The sequence below is a fragment of the Medicago truncatula genome, chromosome 6, assembly GCF_003473485.1.
Source record: "Medicago truncatula cultivar Jemalong A17 chromosome 6, MtrunA17r5.0-ANR, whole genome shotgun sequence".
In the NCBI taxonomy this organism is placed as follows: domain Eukaryota; kingdom Viridiplantae; phylum Streptophyta; class Magnoliopsida; order Fabales; family Fabaceae; genus Medicago; species Medicago truncatula.
In genome coordinates, this window is record NC_053047.1 from 12,272,238 (window position 1) to 12,294,150 (window position 21,913).

General features: G+C 33.0%; 1 protein-coding gene across 2 annotated transcripts; it reads right to left on the reverse strand.

Annotated features, from left to right (window-relative positions):
- Positions 1–13,733: 13,733 nt before the first annotated feature.
- Positions 13,734–21,283, reverse strand: LOC25496034 (ABC transporter C family member 10). 2 transcript variants are annotated; one of them, XM_013596303.3, is made up of 12 exons: positions 21,170–21,283; positions 18,688–20,768; positions 18,229–18,549; positions 18,058–18,144; positions 17,196–17,783; positions 16,936–17,100; positions 16,482–16,776; positions 16,045–16,259; positions 15,642–15,947; positions 15,483–15,543; positions 14,902–15,141; positions 13,734–14,370 (listed from the first exon to the last, which is right to left on the reverse strand). In XM_013596303.3, the coding sequence occupies exons 2-12, from the start codon at positions 20,734–20,736 to the stop codon at positions 14,258–14,260; spliced, it is 4,440 nt and encodes a 1,479-aa protein (XP_013451757.1). In that variant the 5' UTR covers positions 20,737–20,768; positions 21,170–21,283; the 3' UTR covers positions 13,734–14,257. The 2 variants fall into 2 exon arrangements, with proteins under 2 accessions (XP_013451757.1, XP_024641719.1); XM_024785951.2 differs by lacking the exon at positions 21,170–21,283 and having other exon boundaries at positions 18,688–19,655; positions 19,780–19,896.
- Between the last annotated feature and the right edge of the window lie 630 nt (positions 21,284–21,913).

Below are 21,913 nucleotides of genomic sequence, written 5' to 3' on the forward strand. Positions count from 1 at the left end.
TCCTCCCATCTCCTTAACATTGCTTTGATAAATACATTTTTAGTGAACATTGATCATGAATAAATTACACCTAAAAATACAAGAAGAATGAAATTAGAATAAATAAAAGGGAAATGTTAACGAGTGCCTCCACTTTAATTAGTAAATTTTGTATGAAAAGTTGTGTATTGAAAATTGTAATAGTTGACTTCTTAAAAGAATAATTGTTAAATTTAGGATGTTTAAAGAGTGACTCAAAGACACTCGTTAACAAGATCTTAAATAAAATTGCAAGATCTGCCTTCTGTCTTTAAGACGTTTTGATGTTTTTTTTCTGAATTTTGCATAAGTGATTAACCTTAAATAAAACAGTTCTTAGATTTCCATGGAATTTTTTTGAAAGCCTTTTTAGAATTAAAAAAAATTATATTTCCCTTTTGTTTTTGTACTCGAATGCAATGTGGGTGGAGTATGTTTTAAACTCAATGCCTCTAATCCTGTGATTGAGAGAAAAAATAAATAAAATTTGCAAATGAAATTAACTTTTAGATAACCATACTTTATTGTCTTTAGTAATTTTTATTTTAGTTTGTTTCATATTTTTAAATAGAGTTTAAAATCATATGTTAACGAAATTGTGAATAAAAAATAACGAAAAATATGTATTTAGATTTCGATTATATTAAAATAGACCTGAAACACTATTTTATTCCAAGTGTGTTAAATTATTATTTTTTTCCTAGATTATTAGTAATAAAAAAATTATTGAGGATGTAAAGGATAGATTTTAACATAAGAGAAAAAAAGAATGTAGATCAAACTTCTCTTAGGAGATGGAAGTTATTAGCAAGCTGGACTAGACTAGGCCTAGAAGAGAGACCACACAGCCCTTTTGGGCTAAAGACTTTATATTCAAGAAATAATGGCCTTTATGGCAGTATCAGTTTTATATTATTGTAATAATTGGCCCAGAGCCCACTAGCACCTATCTATGGGAACACCAACCCTAGCTTTTAAGTGTATGAGCTGCCTCTTTCAAAGGCAATGAATGAAGTCTTTATTTTTTATCAGTTTACATTTCCAGCATTTTCTTTCAGCATAACTTTAGTTTGATTTGATAACCTTAGAGTGTAGTGCTAAGAGTCTCATATCAGTTAGGAGTTGGTCTAACAATTTGTTTATAAGTGGGGGCAATCCTCACCTCATAAGCCGGTTTTGTGGGGTTGTGTTAGGCCCAACCACGATTTCTAAGATGTAGTATCATGAGTGAAATGTTTTCTAATATGTTTTGAATAAGAGGGAAGAGGTGTATATCTTAACTTAAGAGAAGAGATGAGTGTAATTCAAACATTTTTAAGGGAAGAGAAGTGTAATTTACTCAAAAAGTAATTATCGGTCTCATATGCAAATCGTAAAAATGAAAAGTCTTATCACATTTAGGCCAGCTCTAAGTGAATTCAATTTTGCACAAGTAATTGCGGGGCAATAAATGGCATAGATTTACAAAAAGTTACATTCATGTAGACATTCTAGAAAAGCTATAAACGTTTACCTTGACTTTGGTGTCATCAAATTTGCTATCATTACCATGCATTTATTGATGATTCAACGAAAACCTTGGATGTTCAGAGCTTAACAGCATTCATGCATTCAATAAAAGATTTGAAAGCAAGCACACACCATTCATATAAAATAAACTTGCTCACACTCTAAATCTTAGTATTTCAATTAAAGTATCATGATCCTAACATAAATAAACATAAATCATTGCATGAATGTGTTCAAGAAATTAAATTAATTAGCAGGAAACTGTAATTCAAAAAAATAAAGATTAAAAGATTTATAAAATTTCCACCTCCCAAAATGATTATGAGTATTATTAGCACCGTCTCTCCAGACTGATGTTGAATGTTTAATGTTTCTCCAGATGATCACCCCTTGGACATGAAAGTCAACCTTCAAGTTTAGTTGTTTTCTTGATGAATGCTTTCACTGTTTTTCTTCTTTTTTATTGAGTTCTCCCTTTTCCATCAGTTTATTATATTTGGCTTAATTGGACATTTGATCCTCTAAATAATTATGTGTTTACATTTTGATCCCATAAATTGTAAAACTCACATTTTGGTCCTCTTGGTTTTGCTCCGTCAGTCAAAAAGGTCATAACTGTTAACTTTAACCCCCAAATGTCTATGGTGGACCGACTTTAAAAATGGTCCACCATAGATCCTATTAATTATTCTAATTTAAACCGTTTGATTTTTTTTTTAAAAGGAGGGTCATTGGATTACACAGGTGTATTTTCTCTTACGGTGAGTCAACAACACTTAATTATTTCTCCCTTTCTTCATCTTCTTCCTCACTTTTCTTCATCATATTCATATCATTTTCACCAACATTCATGAACAAAAATCCAAATGAAAAAAAAAAACATAATTTTTTCCTCTCTTTACAAAATCTACTCCACTCTTCTTTCATTTCCTTTTCTTCCTTCCTCTCTCTACAAAACAAAGCCATACTCTCCCTCTCCTCATTTCCAACCGAATTTTCCGGCCACCCACCGTGGTGTTTCCGGCCATCTTTTGTCAAACAAAATACATAATCTACATACTCTCTTCTTTCTCTATCTCATTCTGAAATTTAATTTTGGATCGGAGACATATTTTAGTCTCCAAACCGCCACTTTCATTATTAGATCTAAACCACCACAAATTGTTTCATGACAAACCACCACCATAAACATACTCTCCTTCATATTCTCTACAAAACCCACAAAGAAAAACCACAAACGGGTGAATTTTCTCGGCGACCACCGCACCGGAAAACGACCCCACCACCGCGCCTGATAATGGACAATAACAGTTTGGCATTTGTTTTGTTTTTTGTGTTCACTGTTTTGGACTTTGAAGCCTCATGGTTTCCTTTTTTCTTTATTGTGTTGTGTTTTGTTTTGCTGGATTGATTTTGTGAAATAAATTTGGATTTGATTTGAAGAAAGCTCAGATTGATGGAGAAATGGGAACTGATTGTTGTTGTGGTGTATTTCGAGAATCTGAAGAAAAAAAAATAGATCTGTGTGTTTCTAAGTTTTATTAATTTTTTGGGTTTAAATTCGTCTTTTTGAAAGAAAAAAAATTAAAAACTTTTTTTCGAAAAAAATCTGACATTTTTTTTTAAACTTTGAATTTTTGCTTTTTTTGTATTTTGAAAATTAAATTCCTGAATTTTTTTAAATCATTTTATTTTTGAAAAAAATATGAATTATATTTATTAGAATATATATTTCGAAAAAGTTCAGATTTTTCTTTCCAAATTAAAAGTAATTTTCCAGATTTTTTTTAAAAAAAAATTGCTGAATTTTTTTCAAAATTTTAAGATTTTTTTTTATTTTCGAAAATTAATTTTCCAATTTTTTAGAAATTTTTTTATTTCTAAATTAATATAAAGGAATTTATATTATTTTTGAAAATTAAATTTCAGATAGTTAGGTGTTGGTGGTACACGGTTAGATATGATGAACTTCCTTTATCCAACGGTCTTCTTTTTTAGGGATTTAAAATCAATAAAATATGATCAAATTGATGACGAAAACAAAGATAAGGACCAAATTGAAACGTTTAATAGTTAAGTGACCACACCGAAAAATTAAAATAAGTTAAGGGATCGAGGGATGTATTAAGCCTATTTTTATTCAGTACTTTTTGAAATTTAGATTTGAAGGCCGGTCTTCTTCTTCTTTCTTACATTGCTCAGTTTGTGTTTAAAATTTGAAACACCACATTTTTTTAATCTCTAAAAACCCTAATCCAAAAATCATATATTGCTTCTTAAACTGATGGCATACCATAAGATAAGATGGACTTCATGATCCAACATTCACTTTTTTTTTATAAAAATAGATCGAACGGTTAAAATTAAAAGAATTAATAAGGTGTATAGTGGACCAACATTGTTTGTGTTCCACTTTAGACATTTAAAGTTAAAATTAACAGCGAAGGACTTTTTGACCAACGGAGGAAAACAAGATGGACCAAAATGATGATTTTTAGACTTACTAGACCAAAATTAAAACTGAAAATTAGTTGATGGACCATTGTATTAATAAGGTGTATAGTGGACCAACATTGTTTTACTTTCACTCTTCTTCAATTTTATTATTATGAGATAATTGCAATACATGACTTTTATTTCTTGTCACTTGATTATCATATAGTAAAGAACTTCTAAAAGAAAAGTTCTTTATAAGTGATTTTCTTGCTATGTGTTGATTGCTTAGAAAGATGTTTTGCTTCTTTATAATTTAGGGTTTTAAATAAAAGAAAAGTTGACCGGTGATTGCCGGAACATAGGTCTCGGTTTTGAATCTCTTTGACTGCCAAAATTTTCCATTGGTAGTGGATGGTGGGATTGGTCTCTCGGAGGTCTTTGGATCGATACCGAGTTTTTTAAAAAAATAAAAAATACTTTATTTAGGTTTGCGGGATGATCGAATATAAGGATTTTGGGGTAACATAGGTCTTATTGGATGATATAATTAATTTGTAACTTATATTTTCCTCCAAAAAAAAAATTGTAACTTATTGTATAAGCGCTTATTCTTTCAGAAAAAATAAATAAATAAGTAAGTTCTTATTATTTATAAACTATTTCCACGGATTATAAATAAGGAATTGATAGTTAATATTCTAGTTGTAGAGATTAATTTTAGAGTTTTAATAGTTTTGGAAAAAAATAAAATATCATTTGTTAGAGAAGCTGTGCAAAACAATTTTACATTTGAATGTTTTTAGATTATCTTTTTTCCGATCTAATTTTATTTTATTTGAAAATTGGCAGCAAATAGATTAGAACTTCTAAAATGAATATGTCATTTTAAAAATTAATCTTTTTTCACCAATAAAGGTGCAACACAGACTCAAAATAAGGTTAAATTGTTTTGTATTGGCTAAAACTGTTTTTGATAAGTTATTTTGGAGAGTTTATGAAAATAAGTTGAAATTTTTTTATGAACATATCATAAACTGTTTGAATAAGTTCTCCCAAACTCTCTCACAAGAGCTTAATATTAGTGGTTTGTGTAACATGGTATTTGTCATTTCTTGTACTAGATTGAGAATATCATCTCTTATAACTTGTAAATATTTCTTTAACACTTTGCTTTGAATCTTTCTCATGATGTGTAGGATTATATATGTTTGAAAGTAGTTCTTCATATGACACACATGTTTGGTAGAATTGTTGATTTAATAGTTTGTTGTAAAAGAACGTTGTCAATGGACCCAAATGTTTCCATGCACTTAAAGCTTGAGTATCAAATTTTTAAACTCTTCATTTCTACCATCATCTTTGTCACTATCTTAAACACTTGTATGGAAACCCTACAATGTTTGCTGTAATGAGATTCCTGCGAAGGTTGACACCATAACTACAAAAATTGAACAGATGAAACAAAAAATGACCAATGCTGAAATGTTTAACGTGGATTACCATGTTTTGATTGGGTTTCCACATGGGTGTGTTCGATCAGAATTGGAGAGGACGTACTATTTGCTTGATTTGAGGCATAAATTATAGACATCGACAAGTTTCAGCAAACGGTTTAAACTTGATGATGATGATCGGGATCTCTAGTCAATTAAGGATATAGTGAAGATGTATGTTAATTTGTCGTGTAAAGTGCTTAAAAAATGAGTATTCGAGTGTTATGAGTACAAGTATTGAAGAAGAAGTAGAGAAATGGAAGAAATTGTTTTGTATTTACAACAAACTTTTCGAGATGTAATTGTACATAATGTATTCATAACACATGAATACCCTTTCTCAAGCAAAAGTTTGTTGTAACTACAAAACCGTTTCATTCATTTCTCGGCGTCTTCTTCCATAATGTATTCATAACACATGAATACCCTTTCTCAAGCAATTTCTACAAAAAATCACCTAATACCCTTAATTTATCCTTACCTAGCTAAACATCTTGTTCATCATTAGTAATTTCAAATCGATTGAAACTTATGGATGTCTCTTGGTTTTGCCTCAAATCAAGCAAACGTGTAAGACCTCTCTCTCCAATTCTGATCGATCACATTCATATGGAAACCCCATCAAAGCATAGTAAATCCACATTAAACATTTCAGCATTGTTCTTCTTTTTTTTGTTTCAGCTATTTAATTTTCGCGGTTAGGGTGCCAACCTTCTTAGGAATCACGAACATTGTCAGGTTTCCATATAGGGCTAGAGAGTTTGCGATCAAGAAAAATCATGTTCTATTTTATCTTCAAGTATTCAAGATCGTGACAACAATCATAGTAGCAATTGATAGTTTCAAAAATAGATGCTCTAGCTTCAAGAGGACGGAAACATTTACATTGATCTGTAACAATCAGCTATTGAATCGGCAACTCTACCAAGAATATGTGTCGTATCAAGGATTATATGCGACAGAATCCTCTCATCCTTCTTGGTCGTTAGAGGTCACAAAATCCAAGAATCAAGTGTCATATCAAGGATTATATGCGACAGAATCCTCTCATCCTTCTTGGTCGTTAGAGGTCACAAATTCCAAGATTCGAGAAGTGGTAGTTCTGATTTTCAAATTGTAATCAATCATGTTGATCGCTCTTCTAGAACAGAGTTGTCTTCTTCTCAATTATTTTTACATGTTGAATCAGTTGCATCACAATGCACTGATTGTGTTTTGAATCTTTCATTAGGAGTAGAAGCATCCAAGTCTAATTGTTTGTCGAAATATTTCCACAATAAAATAAAGTCTACTAGTTTGGTTGACAATCCAAATTCCATTATGAAGCTTCTACATGCAGGCAAGAAACTGGCTGCCACCAAATTTAAAAATGATGATAAAGAAGGTAGCAGTTGCAGCTCATGCCATTCAAATTTCAAATATGAAATTACGAGGAAATTCCAAAGTCTTAAGCAATTCGACACACTATTAGTGACACTTCTAACCATCACCATAATCGTGAAAATTCCTCGATGAAGCCGTTAACTTTATATTTTTTATACTTTCAAAGACACACTTTTTTTATGCTCTTGTCTTATTTATATCAGATTAAGATGAACCTATTTCTTGATCAGCGTACGAAGAAGTGGGCTAAAATGATCGTTTGCCGGGTCAGTTTGCTTAGAATTTCTGTTATAAAATAGCTTGTAATATTCACATCTATTATTATCCATCTGTCTGTCTATCTATCTATCTATTCTATTATTATTAAATAGACATTTCATCTTTCTATTAACTTCATTAGTACCGTTTCTCATTCACATTATATTAGCTTGACAGTTTCAATTCCAATTCTTCACTGTTTCTTCATTATGTCAGTTTCAATTCCAATTGTTTACAATTTATTAATCTCATTATTATATCAGTTTCATCCTAAATATTGAATTCATATCCAAATGCTGCACATTACATTTATCCTCCTTCAACAATCCAATCTTCACCAATTGTTTCCCAGTGAAACTAATTTTCGTTAGCGGTGAGTCAACCTAGAATATCTTCTTTTCTTTTTCTCTGTTTAGAAGCAATAGAAATATAGGTATTACGTTGTTGTCACTTTTTTTTATGGCAGCAAACCGCTCTCGATCAAGAGAATAGAGTCAAATAATTCAACATGGTTATATATGTCTTAGTATACTTCACACTCATTGGGGTAATGCAATGGAAAAATGGATTCCATAACTCTATAGGTTCTAGTTTCCATACAAGGTCTACGCTTAACGAGCAGGTATCAATACATTAAGATACCCTCTAAAGGTTTGTTTAAATTTTTAGAGGACTTTGTTGAGAAACCCTAGAGAAGTACTCTCTCTCTCTCTCTCTCTCTCTCTCTCTCTCTCTCTCTCTCCATAGTTCACAAAAACAAAATGTCGGCCCCTTGCCTCCCACCATTGCAGCTGCGCGTGATCTTCACATTACATCAATGTCTCTTGTTGACACTTCCAAACCCATAGGTATGCATCTCTCTTTCTTCATTGGTAGTTCGCAATTTTCTGTGTTTCCAACTTTAGATTGTTTATCCTTCGATAATGTATTTCATTTACATGCAATTTTTGTCAAAGTCTATATTTTTGTATATATGTGAGATTTTTTTAAAATCATAAGAATAACGAGATTCATGATCCAAACATACTTTTGATTGTGAGTTTTTTTGCACCTGTTATGGAATTACAATCAATATCTTAGAATAAATCATTCAATTGATAAATTGATCAATATCATGAATGGAATTCTCTCTCGCATTGATAAAGGTATGCATAAATCAAACTTCCAACATACAGGTTCTGCATTCTTTGTTTTTGATTTTTTTCATTCGATGCTTCGAATTAGAAATATCTTTGTTTATTGATAGATTTTTGTACAAGTGTACTAAATACTATCGAAGTAATAAAAATATCGTTCCCACAAGGACTGTGTTAATCTCAATTTAGAAATAAAGTAAATATTTAGGATGTATAAATTATTTTGTTTAGATTTTGTTTGATTGCATAAAATTAAATAACATAAAATAAAGATTGATTTAAAAAAAATATAGATTTGGTTAGAAAATATGAAGAGAGATGAGATCAGGTCTTTCGAATCATCTATGTTCCCTTAATTGGTATACTGCACCTATTCTTATGAATGATTTTCTAGTTCCACGATAGTTAACAAAATAGTCCTAATCAATCCCTTGAATTAGGACCCTCTTCTCAAACTACAGCCCCTAATTCCTTAGGTGGTCTAATAATCTTTGAAGGTTTTAAGAACGTTAACCTAATATCACTAACAAACGATTATCCATTCCTAGACTAACCCTGTTTATTAGAACAATTCAATTCTGTCTAAGTAGAAAGCTATGGTCAGTAGTCATTCATTCTCACTAAATCATGTTTATATTTGATCAGGATATAAAAAGCATTAAGAACAATTGAATTGAATAAAAACTAGATTGTCATTCACAATAAATAGAGTTTCACAGCAACATGGTTCAATTAGGGTTACAAAGAATCATCTCAGACCTAATCTCTAAGAGATTTAGCTACTCATAATTGAGTTTACAAATAGCATAATCAATAGTGGAATCAAAACATAAACGAACCGATAGAAGGTTGAAGAAATCGCCCTCCTAGCCGTGTTTAGGTCTCAAAATCGCACTTTGCTCTCTCCAAATCGTCACCTGGTCTTTGGAATAGACTTCAGCTTAAATAGGCACAGAATTCCGCCTAAAATCGTGGCACGATTTAAGTAAATCGTGGCACGATTTTCCTTGGTTCGTAAATCTCTGAATTAGGGTTTCCTCCGATCGTGCCACGATTATGCCATCGTGACACGATTTCTTCAATGTCGAAGCTTGATTTTGGTCTTCTAAAATCGTGTCACGTTTTTACCAAATCGTGACACGATTCTCTTCTTTGTATTTTCTTCAGTTTTCTACTCTTTTGCTGCATAAGTTGCCTTGTGAACTCCACTTTGTGATCAAAATACATATAAAAAGACTCTAGAAATAGCAAACTCCACTTTGCTGCATAAGTTTTCTCATTGATTTATCTGAGATATCATTAAGAAAAGTAATTATAGTTCGGAAACATGGACTAATACTCTGCAAAATAACATAAGTGAGGTCATTAAGACACGATTGTAATAAACAATATATATATATATTAAACGTAAAGAAAAATAATTCTAAATCTAAGCATCAAATGAAAAAAAAATTGAAAATAAAGAATGCAGAATTTTATGTTGGAAGTTTGATATATGCATACCTTTATCAAAGCAACAGGGAATTCAATTCAAGATGTGGATCGGTTCATCGACTGAATGGATTATTCTAAAATATAGATTATTGTCATAATAGGTGCCTCAAAATCACAATAATGTTTGGATCATGAATCTCATTATTCTTTTAATTTTTAAAAAAAATCCCGAATATATATAAAAAATATAGACTTTGATGGAAATTGCATGTAAATGAAGCACATTATCGGAGGATAAACAATCTGAGGTTGGAAAAATAAAAAATTGGGAATTACAATTGAAGAAAGATAGATGCATACCTATGAGTTTGAAAGCAACACAAAAGACGGTGACCAAATGTGAATACCACGCACAGCCGCAAGGGGTAGAGGCAGGGGGAAATTTTGTTTGTGTGAACGGTGATGAAAGGGAGTACCGCTCTAGGGTTTCTAGTTCGAGACCATTTCATTAGCCAAGCTCATGACGTTAGCCAAGCTCATGATTGTGGATCATTTCGTTAATTGAGCTCATGATATCCTGGATTTTTGTTTGTGTGAACGATGATGAGAGGGAGTACCGCTCTAGGGTTTCTAGTTCAAGACCATTTCGTTAGCCAAGCTCATGATTGTGGATCATTTCGTTAATTGAGCTCATGATATCTTGGAATTTTGTTTGTGTGAACGATGATGAGAGGGAGTACCGCTCTAGGGTTTCTAGTTCGAGACCATTTTGTTAGCCAAGCTCATGATTGTGGATCATTTCGTCAACTGAGCTCATGGTATCCTGGAAGCATGCAAGGCATACATGGAAGGCGCTCGAGTGGGTACTTCAGTAAAAAGTAATGTTTAGGTTGTGGATAAGGGTGACAAAAGTTGCTCAAATGAGTTTAATAAGAATTGGTTAAGTGCATCCATGAAAAGCCTTGTTAACGAGTTTGCAAGAATTAGAGTTAAGCATCGTGAGTGATTTTTTCCCAATTTCCCAATTTTGAAACTTTGTTGGGTCATCGTGAGTTAAGCATCGTGAGTAAATTATTTTATTTACTATTTTATTTTTATATAATTATTTTAAGTTTTAATTAAAAAAATAAATCCCAATAAAATATGAAATATTCACTGCAATAGGAACAACATTGTCAATTTTTTTTTTTTGGACAGAAGCAAAGCTAACTATTATCATTAATCAACGAATGTTCAATACAAGAAGAATAAGAATAAAAAATATGGTGACTAGCCCAAGAGCAGGCTGCCCTAGCTAAAGTATGAGCAACCATGTTCGCTTGCCTCCTAACAAACTTCACCTCGAAGTTGGAATGTAAAGATAACTGATAAATATTACTAGAAACAGTAGCATAGAACTCCGAACCACCATGGCCCGGAGACAATAGAGCTTGCACTATATTGAAAGAGTCGGACTCGAAGACAACCTGTTCCTATATGTTCTCATCAGCAAAGTGAAGAGTCTCGAGAGGCTGCTGCCTCCCCTCCAAAACTGTCATATTTGCCCGCTGCCATTTTGTTTGAGCCCGGATAAATTCCCCAACACTTAAAAGATGTAATATTGTTACAGTCATGGAATGCGTCATCTACATTGCACTTCCACCACGTCTCGCTCAGTTTCTCCCAAGCTGAGTTGTTACCTTGCACTATATTCTTCCTGCAATGCACAACTGGTGAGGGTTGTTTATGAACCTCTTGTCATTAATTGCTCCCATGCATCTATTGTTGTCCTCCCAATGCTCATTGAAGTATGTTGAACGTCATTCCCAATGACATCATTACGTGCAGCACAAATTTTCGAAAGAAGTAAAGCCACTCGACCAACAATGTCTCGGCTTTCTGAACGACATATAAACAAAACTTATTAAACTGCTCACAATTCCAACTCGTGGTTGCAACACATTCGAAAGCCTTGCCTAATACCAACTCTCACGCGCCACCGCACAATCCACAAAATCATGCCAATCATCTTGAACAATCGTATCACACCGGGGTAAGGTCATCTCAATTTGTACATGTCGTGCTTGTAATCGGAGACACATAAGAACACACTCTTTGTAAATCCTCCATAACAAATTACAAGCTTTATGAGTGGAATTCACCTTCCAGATTTTATGTCACTCTCCTTCAACTTGGAATCGACTAGTATGTAGCAACTTCATCATAGCCAATTTATAGTCAGTCTTAATATTATACCTACCGTTACGTTCCATCATCCACGCTATTATATCATTCTGACCTTCCGCAAACCGTGATGTGTCGGGAATAGCTTGAACCATATTATTTGAAAGAAAATATTTAATCTTAGCAATACCCCAAACCCGTTCCTCAACAACTATCAAATCAGACACAATTAAATTATGCACAACTTGCCTTTATGGGGATTGAATCCAGCAACCTAGAACACCTCGAACCCATTAATCATTCATCACGCCGACATGCTGCCCATTTCTAATTATCCACCTACATCCATGTAAAACTAACTGACGCGAATTCCAAATACTCCACCAGGAAAAGCTCGGGTTATAACCGAGTTTTGCACCCAAAATTAAGAACGGGGAAAATACCTCGCCTTAAAAACTCTAGCAACTAGAGATTCATTTTAGACAGAAAATTTCATCCTTTGCCTAGCTACCATAGCAATATTAAAAGCTTTGAAATTCCTAAACCCCATTCCACCAAATTCTTTGGGGCATGCCACATGTTCCCACCAAAACACATTGATCATCTTCTCAATATCATCTATAACTGAATTCGGCAGCAGATAAATACTCATTATGATGTAGGAATATATTGTAACATAGATTTGATCATAATTTCCTTAGCTGCCTTCGACAATGCTCGTCCCCTCCATGCATTTATTTGTTTCGAGATACGATCCTTGATAAAAGAAAAAATAGACCTCTTATCTCTAGGAATCATCAAAGGTAATCTCAAATACTTTCCAGTACCCATTCCATGCCTGACACCAATAATTTGTGACATATCCTCTTGCGCCACCCCACTCATATTGCGACTGAGAAACACCTCAAACTTTGATAAGTTAATTTCTTGTCCAGATGTTGCCTCATAAATTTTAAGAATAGTGAGTAAACGATGTGCTTCCACCACACTGGCCCTGCAAAACAAGAAACAATCGTTTGCAAACAATTGATGGGACCACACTTGGCCATGAATATCACCTCTATTAATTGCCTTATGTATTAGAGTAGAGAGTCTCTCAGCCACCAATATGAATAAATATGGTGATAACGGGTCACCCTGGTGCAATTCAAGGTCGGGTATAATAGTCCCCACCCTATCAAAGTTCATAAGCACCGAATAAGTAACATAACTAACACACATCATCATTCAGTGGATCCATTTCTCACTGAATCCCATTCACTTAAGCCCACCACGAAGAAACCCCGAATCCACTCTATCATAAGTCTTGCTAATATCAATAGTGGATTATCTCAGTAGCTATTAATGCATTGTCCAATATGGAGAGGCCTTCAAAAAACGTTGACTGCTCCTCTGACACACATTTATCCAAACACTATTTCAGTCGATCAGCGAGCAACTTTGACACCATTTTGTACAACACATTACAAAGAGAGATATAGGCCTAAGATCCTTCATATTATCCAGTTTCCGCACTTCGGGATCAAACATATATTTGTTTTTGTAAGGTTTGAACGGAAGTAATCGCAATCCAACCAAGAAAACACTGCTTGAAAATATCATCGCCACACACATGCCAGAATCTCTGATAAAATGTTGGATTAAAACCATATAGACCTGTATACTTGTCAGGTTGCATCTGGATATTGTCAATATTATATATGAAGGATCGAGATTTTGGGCTGAATTTTTTATAATTCCAGTTATACCTTTAAATAAATTTTCCTATATTAATGTTATATTGTTGGTGGTATTTAAAAGGATAAGAATTTATTTATATTATATTTCTTAAATTATTGTTATTTAAAAAGATAAACATGATTTTTTGTGTTTCTTACAATTTGAAAGTCACAAATACTTCTAATTTTAATCAAAAATACAATTTCATATAAAATATACGGTTTATAACTTACATGCATTAACACAATGAAAAGAGCATAAAACCTAACATGTGACTGCCGGTATTTTCACTAGTATAAAGAGAGTGAAAAAATGTACAAGAAACAAGGATCATCATAAGTGACCCATAACCTCTAAGAAAACGGAAAAAAAACTCCCGCAACACCACACAATCAAAAACTAAAACACTAACAACAACATTGTCAAAAACAGAAGAAACCTCTCCCTCTTAATGCCCAAAACAAAAGAACAATAGATCAAGTCTACACCACCAGAGATGTGGCTGAACCCAAGAAAACAGACCTAAAACCCCACTCAAAGGTACCCAAACAGACCCTTACACAAAAAACTACCGACTTCAGCAAAGAACGGGTTCCACCATCCACTCATAGTGTAAACAAGACGAACCCGAGTGTCACCCAAAAAACCAATATTATGAAGAGAACTGGATCTTATGGACCAATTCCTCAGAAAACACAAGAGCATTCTTCAATGTGATTCTGCAGACTTAAAATAAGACCAATATTCTTTTACAAGGTTTCCAAACAACGATCTTTCTCTCTTCATCAACTTCATTGGCTCATCATACTCACCCAATTTTCCTGTAAACACAATCATACATTTATTTTTTTATCATAGGAAACACAAATAATCATGTTATTTTTTCCTATTTTTTATCTTAAGAGTTTAAATCTGGCATATAATGCTCACATTTTGTGGCACAAAACTATTCTTTATGTAACAAAACTATTACTTAATTATCCACATACTAGAAAAAGATTATGGATTAGTATGGAAAAACCGTCTATTCAATTAAATTAATAAAGTCATTCAATTAATAAATAATCAAATGAATACCTAAAAAATATATTCTCAATCAAATTAATTCTTAATAATGGAAATTATGCTCAAAACTCCTGAATGTATAGTTTGTAATTCACATTAATCTTCAAATTAAGCACCTCTGAGATTAATTTGACGATCGAAAAATGATAATTTGCTTTCATTCAAGAACCTTGAATATTTTTTGAAAGAAAAACCATAGGCATATATTTCTAGTTACTGAAGAATGCAAATTAAAATGCTAGCATCGTTTAAGGATTAATCATTACTCGACATTCAACATAACGTACCATCGCTAATGACAAGAACCATATTGCAATCCATCACAGTTGGTATCCTGTGTGCTACCGTGATCACAGTACAATCTGCAAACTCCTTTCTAATGGTTTTTTGTAGAATCATATCCGTTGAATTATCAATTGATGCAGTTGCTTCATCCAACACTAATATCCTACTTCGCCTCAAAATAGCACGCCCCAAACAGAATAATTGCTTTTGTCCAATGCTCCAATTTGATCCATCTTCAACAACTGTATAACATTTTAACACATACTCAAAAGATGTTCTTACTAAAAATTAAATGGTAGCATTGAAATGTTGAACAAGAAAATGGATTCGGATTGCATGCGGACAAAATTTCATGCAGTCAGACTATGACCATCTCGTGAAGCTCAAATGATCCAAATTTACATCAGATTTTATCATATATTTTTAAATCTAAAAAACGATCTTTAAATCTAGACTGTCTGATTTTCATCTGACGGTCACAAATCGTATGATTGCGGGACTACCTATAATTCAGATCCTCTCATAATACGTGCTTAAGAAAATTAAGATGCAACATTGAAATGTTGAAGTAGAAACAATATACCCGATGAATCCAAGCCTTCTTTATCTTTGACAATCTCTCTCAAATGACACTTTTGAAGAACCTTCACATGCAAGTTACAATGTCAAACTCTTGCTATTGAACTGAAACTTCATAGACTAATCCAAATAAAAATTAAATATAACTAGAAGTTATAATTACCTCCCATATTTCTTGATCGGAATGTTGAGATAAAGGATCCAAGTTATATCTAACTGTCCCAATAAAAAGGGTAGGATCCTGAGGTATAATACTTAAACTTGACCTCAAGTCATGAAGGCCAATAGACGATATGTTTATTCCATCAATTATAATTCTGCCTCCCTCTGGCTCCACAAGTCGAAACAAAGCACCTATCAGAGTTGATTTCCCGCTGCCCGTTCTTCCAACAATACCAATCTTGTGTCCTCCTTCGAATGTGCAATTTATACCATGAAGTACAAGTGGTCCAGTAGGCCTGTATCGTATCTGACATCGTATAAAAACAAACAAATTATTTGGTTCATTGCATATCACTTTTATTTTCTATACATAATGAAGCAAATTTTAAAATACTAACAAATACCTGCAAGTCGTGTATTTCTACTTTGCCTGCAGCTGGCCAATTAACCGGAGGACGATTTCCTTCAATCACTTGTTGGGCCTCACTTGGTATATGAGTGTATTGATTTATCCTCTCAATAGATACTATATAATTTGCTACAATGCATTGGCTTTGAATTGAGTATACTAAGGAACCATTTAGTGAAAGGCCATAGGAAAGTACCATACCGATGAATCCTGAAAAGGTGAAGGTTGGAAATAAGAAACTTGCATAAGAGAGATAATCCCATTGTTTGAAGATAAAATCATACTGTTTTTTGTACCAAAAAAAAGTCATATTATTTTCATGATCATATATCAAACTATGTTGTTTTAATCTTAAGGTATAAATATGTATTTAGTCAGTGTTTGCTTTTTTTCCATTTGCGAGTTTCTTTTGTTTGAATGTTAATGTCTCACCAGATGTTAAAGTCCCAAAAGGAAGCATAGCAATGCAAAGTGCCGCAGAAGCAAGAACAACTGCATACGCTGTTTCTACCCGTTGGATCAACCACTCATTTGATGCAAAACTGTGGAAGAAAGCACTCGCATTGACATCAATTAAATTAAGATTCTTGTTGAAAAAACGATCTTCTTCCTCGAAAGCCCTTATTGTAATAGCTCCAGCAACACTTTCAGCTACATGATTAGCTATAGATGATTTTGTTGTGCCATTCATCCGCATAAGTTCTTTTGCACACGCATAGTAGTGTCTCTATTAAACAAAACAAACATTAATTATTCTAATACAAAGTGGTTAAAAAATTTGATCCTTGGCACTTTTAGAAACTGTTTTTATAAACCAAAAATTTGATCTTTTGGAACATTGATTCATGACAGAAACCAAAAATATTTTAAATTCTAGGTCCATTACCTGTAATTGTATAATAACATAAGCCATTGGTATAGAGACAAACAAGACTTGCCATTTGACTGATGTTAAAATTATAAGATCCATGTAGCAATTTATAGTTGATCCAACGGCATAAGCGAGATGAAATGAAACATCAAGATCCACAATGCTCATATCAGATGAAACCTAAATAAGGAAATTGATCATTCATATATTCAAACTTATTTTATAAAAAGAATGATAACTTTAACTTAAGGGTAAAAAATGTTTAATATGCTTACCCTACTAAGTATCCTTCCCAATGGTGTAGAGTCATAAAACGACATTGGTGCTCGAAAAAGGGAGTTCATTAATTGTGAAAATAAATATTTTGATGATTGATATCCCAATAGAACAGCAAGAAGACTTCTGATTATCATGAAAACAGTAGAACTAATTCCGATCAACAAGTAAATTGCAACTAATTGCAATGTTCTGACTTTAGGATTGTCGACATTAACTGCCATCCATGAGTTTTGCAATATTTGGCAAATTACATACATTAGGTGACAAAGAGAACCAATCAAGAAGTATAGGATGCCTCTTTTATGATTGAGATATTGTAAGTAAGGCTGCAACCCTGTGTCTCCTCTTTCCCTCTCTTCTTCCTTGATTAATTGATCGTTGTTTAAATCTTTCAAAGGTTCCTCCATAAGAGATTTTTTAATATCTCTATCAGAATTTGAATGTCTTGTGGTTGAAGTAACATTTACTAGCCGATCAGAACCAGCAGTCTCTTTGTGAGCATTGACAAGGTCCACAAATTCTTGGCTAGAGGTCAGTAGATCATGATAGGGAGCAGCTTGCAGGATTTTCCCATTTGACATCAACTGTAAAGAAGTGTCCATTAATAAATTTTAGATAAGTTAATTTGGTACTTATGAAAGAAAAATATTAGTTCTTGTTGAGCAATACTATCATGTATTGTGCACAAGAATAAGTAAAAAACAAAAAGGTAAAATTCAAATTTTATGGCCAACGGAATAGTACAATTTGGCAGAAATCATTTATGATCAATCGAAACCCTCCAAGAGAATGCTTATGCATGTAGAAGAATCATAGAAAAAACAACAAATACTAATGCCTTGAGATCAAAGAAATTACCAGAACATAATCAAATGCTGGGAGAAAATCAACTTGATGCGTCACAAGAAGAACTGTCTTTCCAGCAAGTCCTTGCAATATATATTCCTGCGAAGTTTCAAAACCATATTCCGTTAATGAAGGATGCTTATGATACAATTGCAGTTTATGAAGAAAGGAAGAATTCATTACATTGAACAAATTAGTTGCAGTGTGCGCGTCAACAGCACTGAATGGATCATCCAAGAGATATATGTCAGCATTCTGATAAAGAGCACGAGCAAGTTGAATTCGTTGCTTTTGACCCCCACTCAAGTTAACTCCTCTCTCTCCAATTTCAGTGAGATCACCATGTGGAAACAATTCAAGGTCTTTCATCAGCGAAGATTTACAAAGTGCTTCTTGATACCTTTGAACATCCATTGTTGATCCAAACAAAATATTTTCTTGTATTGTTCCTGTTTGTATCCATGCTGTTTGAGAAACATAAGCAAACTTCCCATAAACATTGATCTGTAAATTACGAAGGAAAATGTTAGATCTATTAATAATACCGATAAAAAAAAAAAACACATAGAAAATACACATTAGTATAGTAAATTGATTTTAGGAATGTTTTCTGTATGTTTTATATAAGAGGTAAAATCTTACATTTCCTTTAGTATGAGGGACTTCTCCGAGAATCGCTGCTAAGAGAGTTGATTTACCTGAGCCAACTTCTCCACAAATGGCTATCTTTTGACCGACACTAACCTTTAAGTTTATCTTTCTTATTGTTGGTTTCAATATATCATATTCCCATGAAAAGTCAGAAGACTTGATTAAAATTGAGCCATTCAACTTTTCATCAAAGCAAGTCTTTCTGAAATTTGAACTCTGCAACTCAGGTGCCTCGAGGAATTCCACAATCCGAGAAAATGCAATATTTGCTTGAATGATCACTCCAATAACATCAGGGATGGTTGAAATTGGATCTTGCATAAGTCGTATTGTTGCCACAAAGGTGAATATATTATTCGCATGTAAAGGAACATTCAAGAAGTAACATGCACTAAATGTCGCAGCAGAGATCAAAAACGGTGAAAACCAGAAGAGAATGACATTGTATGCTTTTTGCAGTAGCACTGAAGATAAGAATTTGAGTTCGGAAAATCTGAGGCTTTCTATAGCATTTTTAAAATGGGTTTCCCATGCATATAACTTCAACACTTTCACATTCACTAGAGCCTCGGAACTAGCCTTTAACCTTTCATCTTGTGCCACGAGAAGTTTGCTTAGATACTTATGTTGTAACTTTGCTAGTGGAGTATTTAATAGCGCCGTCAAAACTATCACCACCAACGATGCAATTGTCGCAAGCCCAACCGCACGAAAAATAATGACCAATGAAATACATAGTTGGAGAAATGTTGTCCATGAATGGTGAAACCAAAACGGTAATTCTCCAATTCTATAAGCATCCACATTCACATAATTCATTATCTCGCCACCAGAGTGAATCAATTTAGCAGCATTGGATAACCTCAGTTGTTTCTTATAAACGGCTGCGACAAGTAATGACTTAACTTTCATACCAACAAGTCTAGCGCGAAAATACCACTGCCTTTGGGATAAGGATTCTATAATTTTTGTAAACAAAAGTGAGATGGCTAATACATAACTTTCATATTTGGAACTTTCATTATCCTCGGCCGCCAAAATAAAGGCATTCAAAATTATAGGACAACAAGAAAGTGCGAGTACCTTGAGTAATGCAAAGAATCCTGATATCAAAATTTCTCTACGATGGCACAAAATTATTGTCCGTAAAACCAACGACCATGATGATGATTCGTCCTTCTGCTTTAGTCTGTTCAGTTGATCTATAAACATTGAATAACATGCTTCTGCTCGGTCAGACTCCCGCAACGTTGGAACGTCCTCGTCATGAAGTATTTTTTCTTGTCCCCTTTTAATCAATGGATTCAACCACCAAAATGACATCAAACTAAAGAATCCTGCTTTGGAAAACTGAGTTACACTTACATGACTAACATGATCAACTTCATTCAACTCGCTATTTAATGGGGTACGTAGACTTCCGTCGATTTCCATGTCGGTGTCTTCATACGTACACACTTTGTATGTGCAAAAGAGTAGCAAAAATGCTCCCAAAAATGATAAAACATCTAAAACTAACCTAAGGGACAATTCGCCACTGTGAAATGCATAAGATAAGGAAAAAGCACAAAAAATACTAGAAACAAAAAATATAAGAAAAGAAAATAGTCTCAACCATGTTCTTGGAAGTTTTTTCAGCAGAAAACTTGTAGTTAAACCAATTAACATCCATGAGATTCCTTGAAGAAGTTCTAGCAGCCACCAACTAAGAGGAAAAATAGAGAAACTTTTCTTTAGGTTCTCCTCTAAAATCCAAATTCCTAGGCACAAATGCAACAAACCAATGCAACCATTGGTTATGGAAGAAACCAATTGCAACTTTGAATGTCCTTCCATTCTGATCGGACTCCGAATCAAAGACTTGTTTTGGATCATAACAGCAGACAACATGATCAACAACAACAGCTCAAAGCAAATGATGAACAAATGGTTGGTGCATGAGGAAGGATCCTTTAGAAACTTGATGTCAAAACATGAAGACCTTCCTTCAGTCTCTGAACAAGAAGAATCCACACAAATCATGCTCCAAAAGTCCTCCATAGTATTTGTAGCTTTTCTTTACTGGTCAAATACTATAAGAAAAATAAATCAGTTTTTATGTGAAAATTTGTCTTATAACTTGAAACATACGAAACCTGCTCAAATACTAATTTCAAAAATCATGAAAAGATGAATAAAATTTAATATATAAAAAAGATATATCTTAAACATAAAACAAGAAAAAGAAAAAAAAAAGTCTAATAATCACAGCTCAAAATATCCATGTGAACAGATTCATAATATGAATCACAATCAAGACTCTTGAAATCACATTAATGTCAAGTACATATAATTAGTGGGAAAAATTTCAAGATGCATGCCAATCCAATAACTTCAGCAATAGTTGAATAAAATGTAATGTGATGTAAATGATAAAAATAGTAACAATGCAGTCAAAACAAAACATAGAAAATATAAGCAAGGTGAGACTTACTTGATTTAATTGAAGGGATATTTTTGTATCTAGAGGAAACTTTCTGCTTCTGAGAAGAAACAATTTAGTTAGTATATGCTGTGTTTGCTTCTTTATATAAGCTGTCAAAGCATTGTGTGTATAACAAATACTCCTTTCATTGTTCTATTTCCATAATATTTGACCATTTAAGTTTTCTAGGTGATATTATAATTGTATATATTTTTTAATTGTACCTAATTATTAATAATACATGCATATCATTTTCAATTTTATATTTCGCTTTGTATTTATTTATTTTTTCCTATTCACTTAGGGGAATCTGTGGAGACCAAGAATCGAACCCAAACATCAATATAAAATGTCCTCAATACCAAAACATTAGGCTCTAACAACCAACACATTTATTTTAATGGTAAATATATCAATACTCTATAAATCTAACTATTGATATCAAGTCTGATGTCAACGGATCGTGCCTCATATATATATATATATATAGGATTTGTTAGAACACACCCACTAATTTTTATGAGGAAGTGTTTTAGCAAGCTACACCTTAAGGTGCATTTCACTATTTTTTAGTTATAACCTGCTAAAACACACCTTTAAAAAATTAAATGGGTGTATCCTAGCAAATGCCTATAGGAGTTGCTAACATACACCCACTTATTTTTTAGAAGGTGTGTTTTAGCAAAATACATCTTAAGGTGTATTTAACAACTTTTTAGTTATATCTTTTCTGAAACACACCTTAATAAAAAT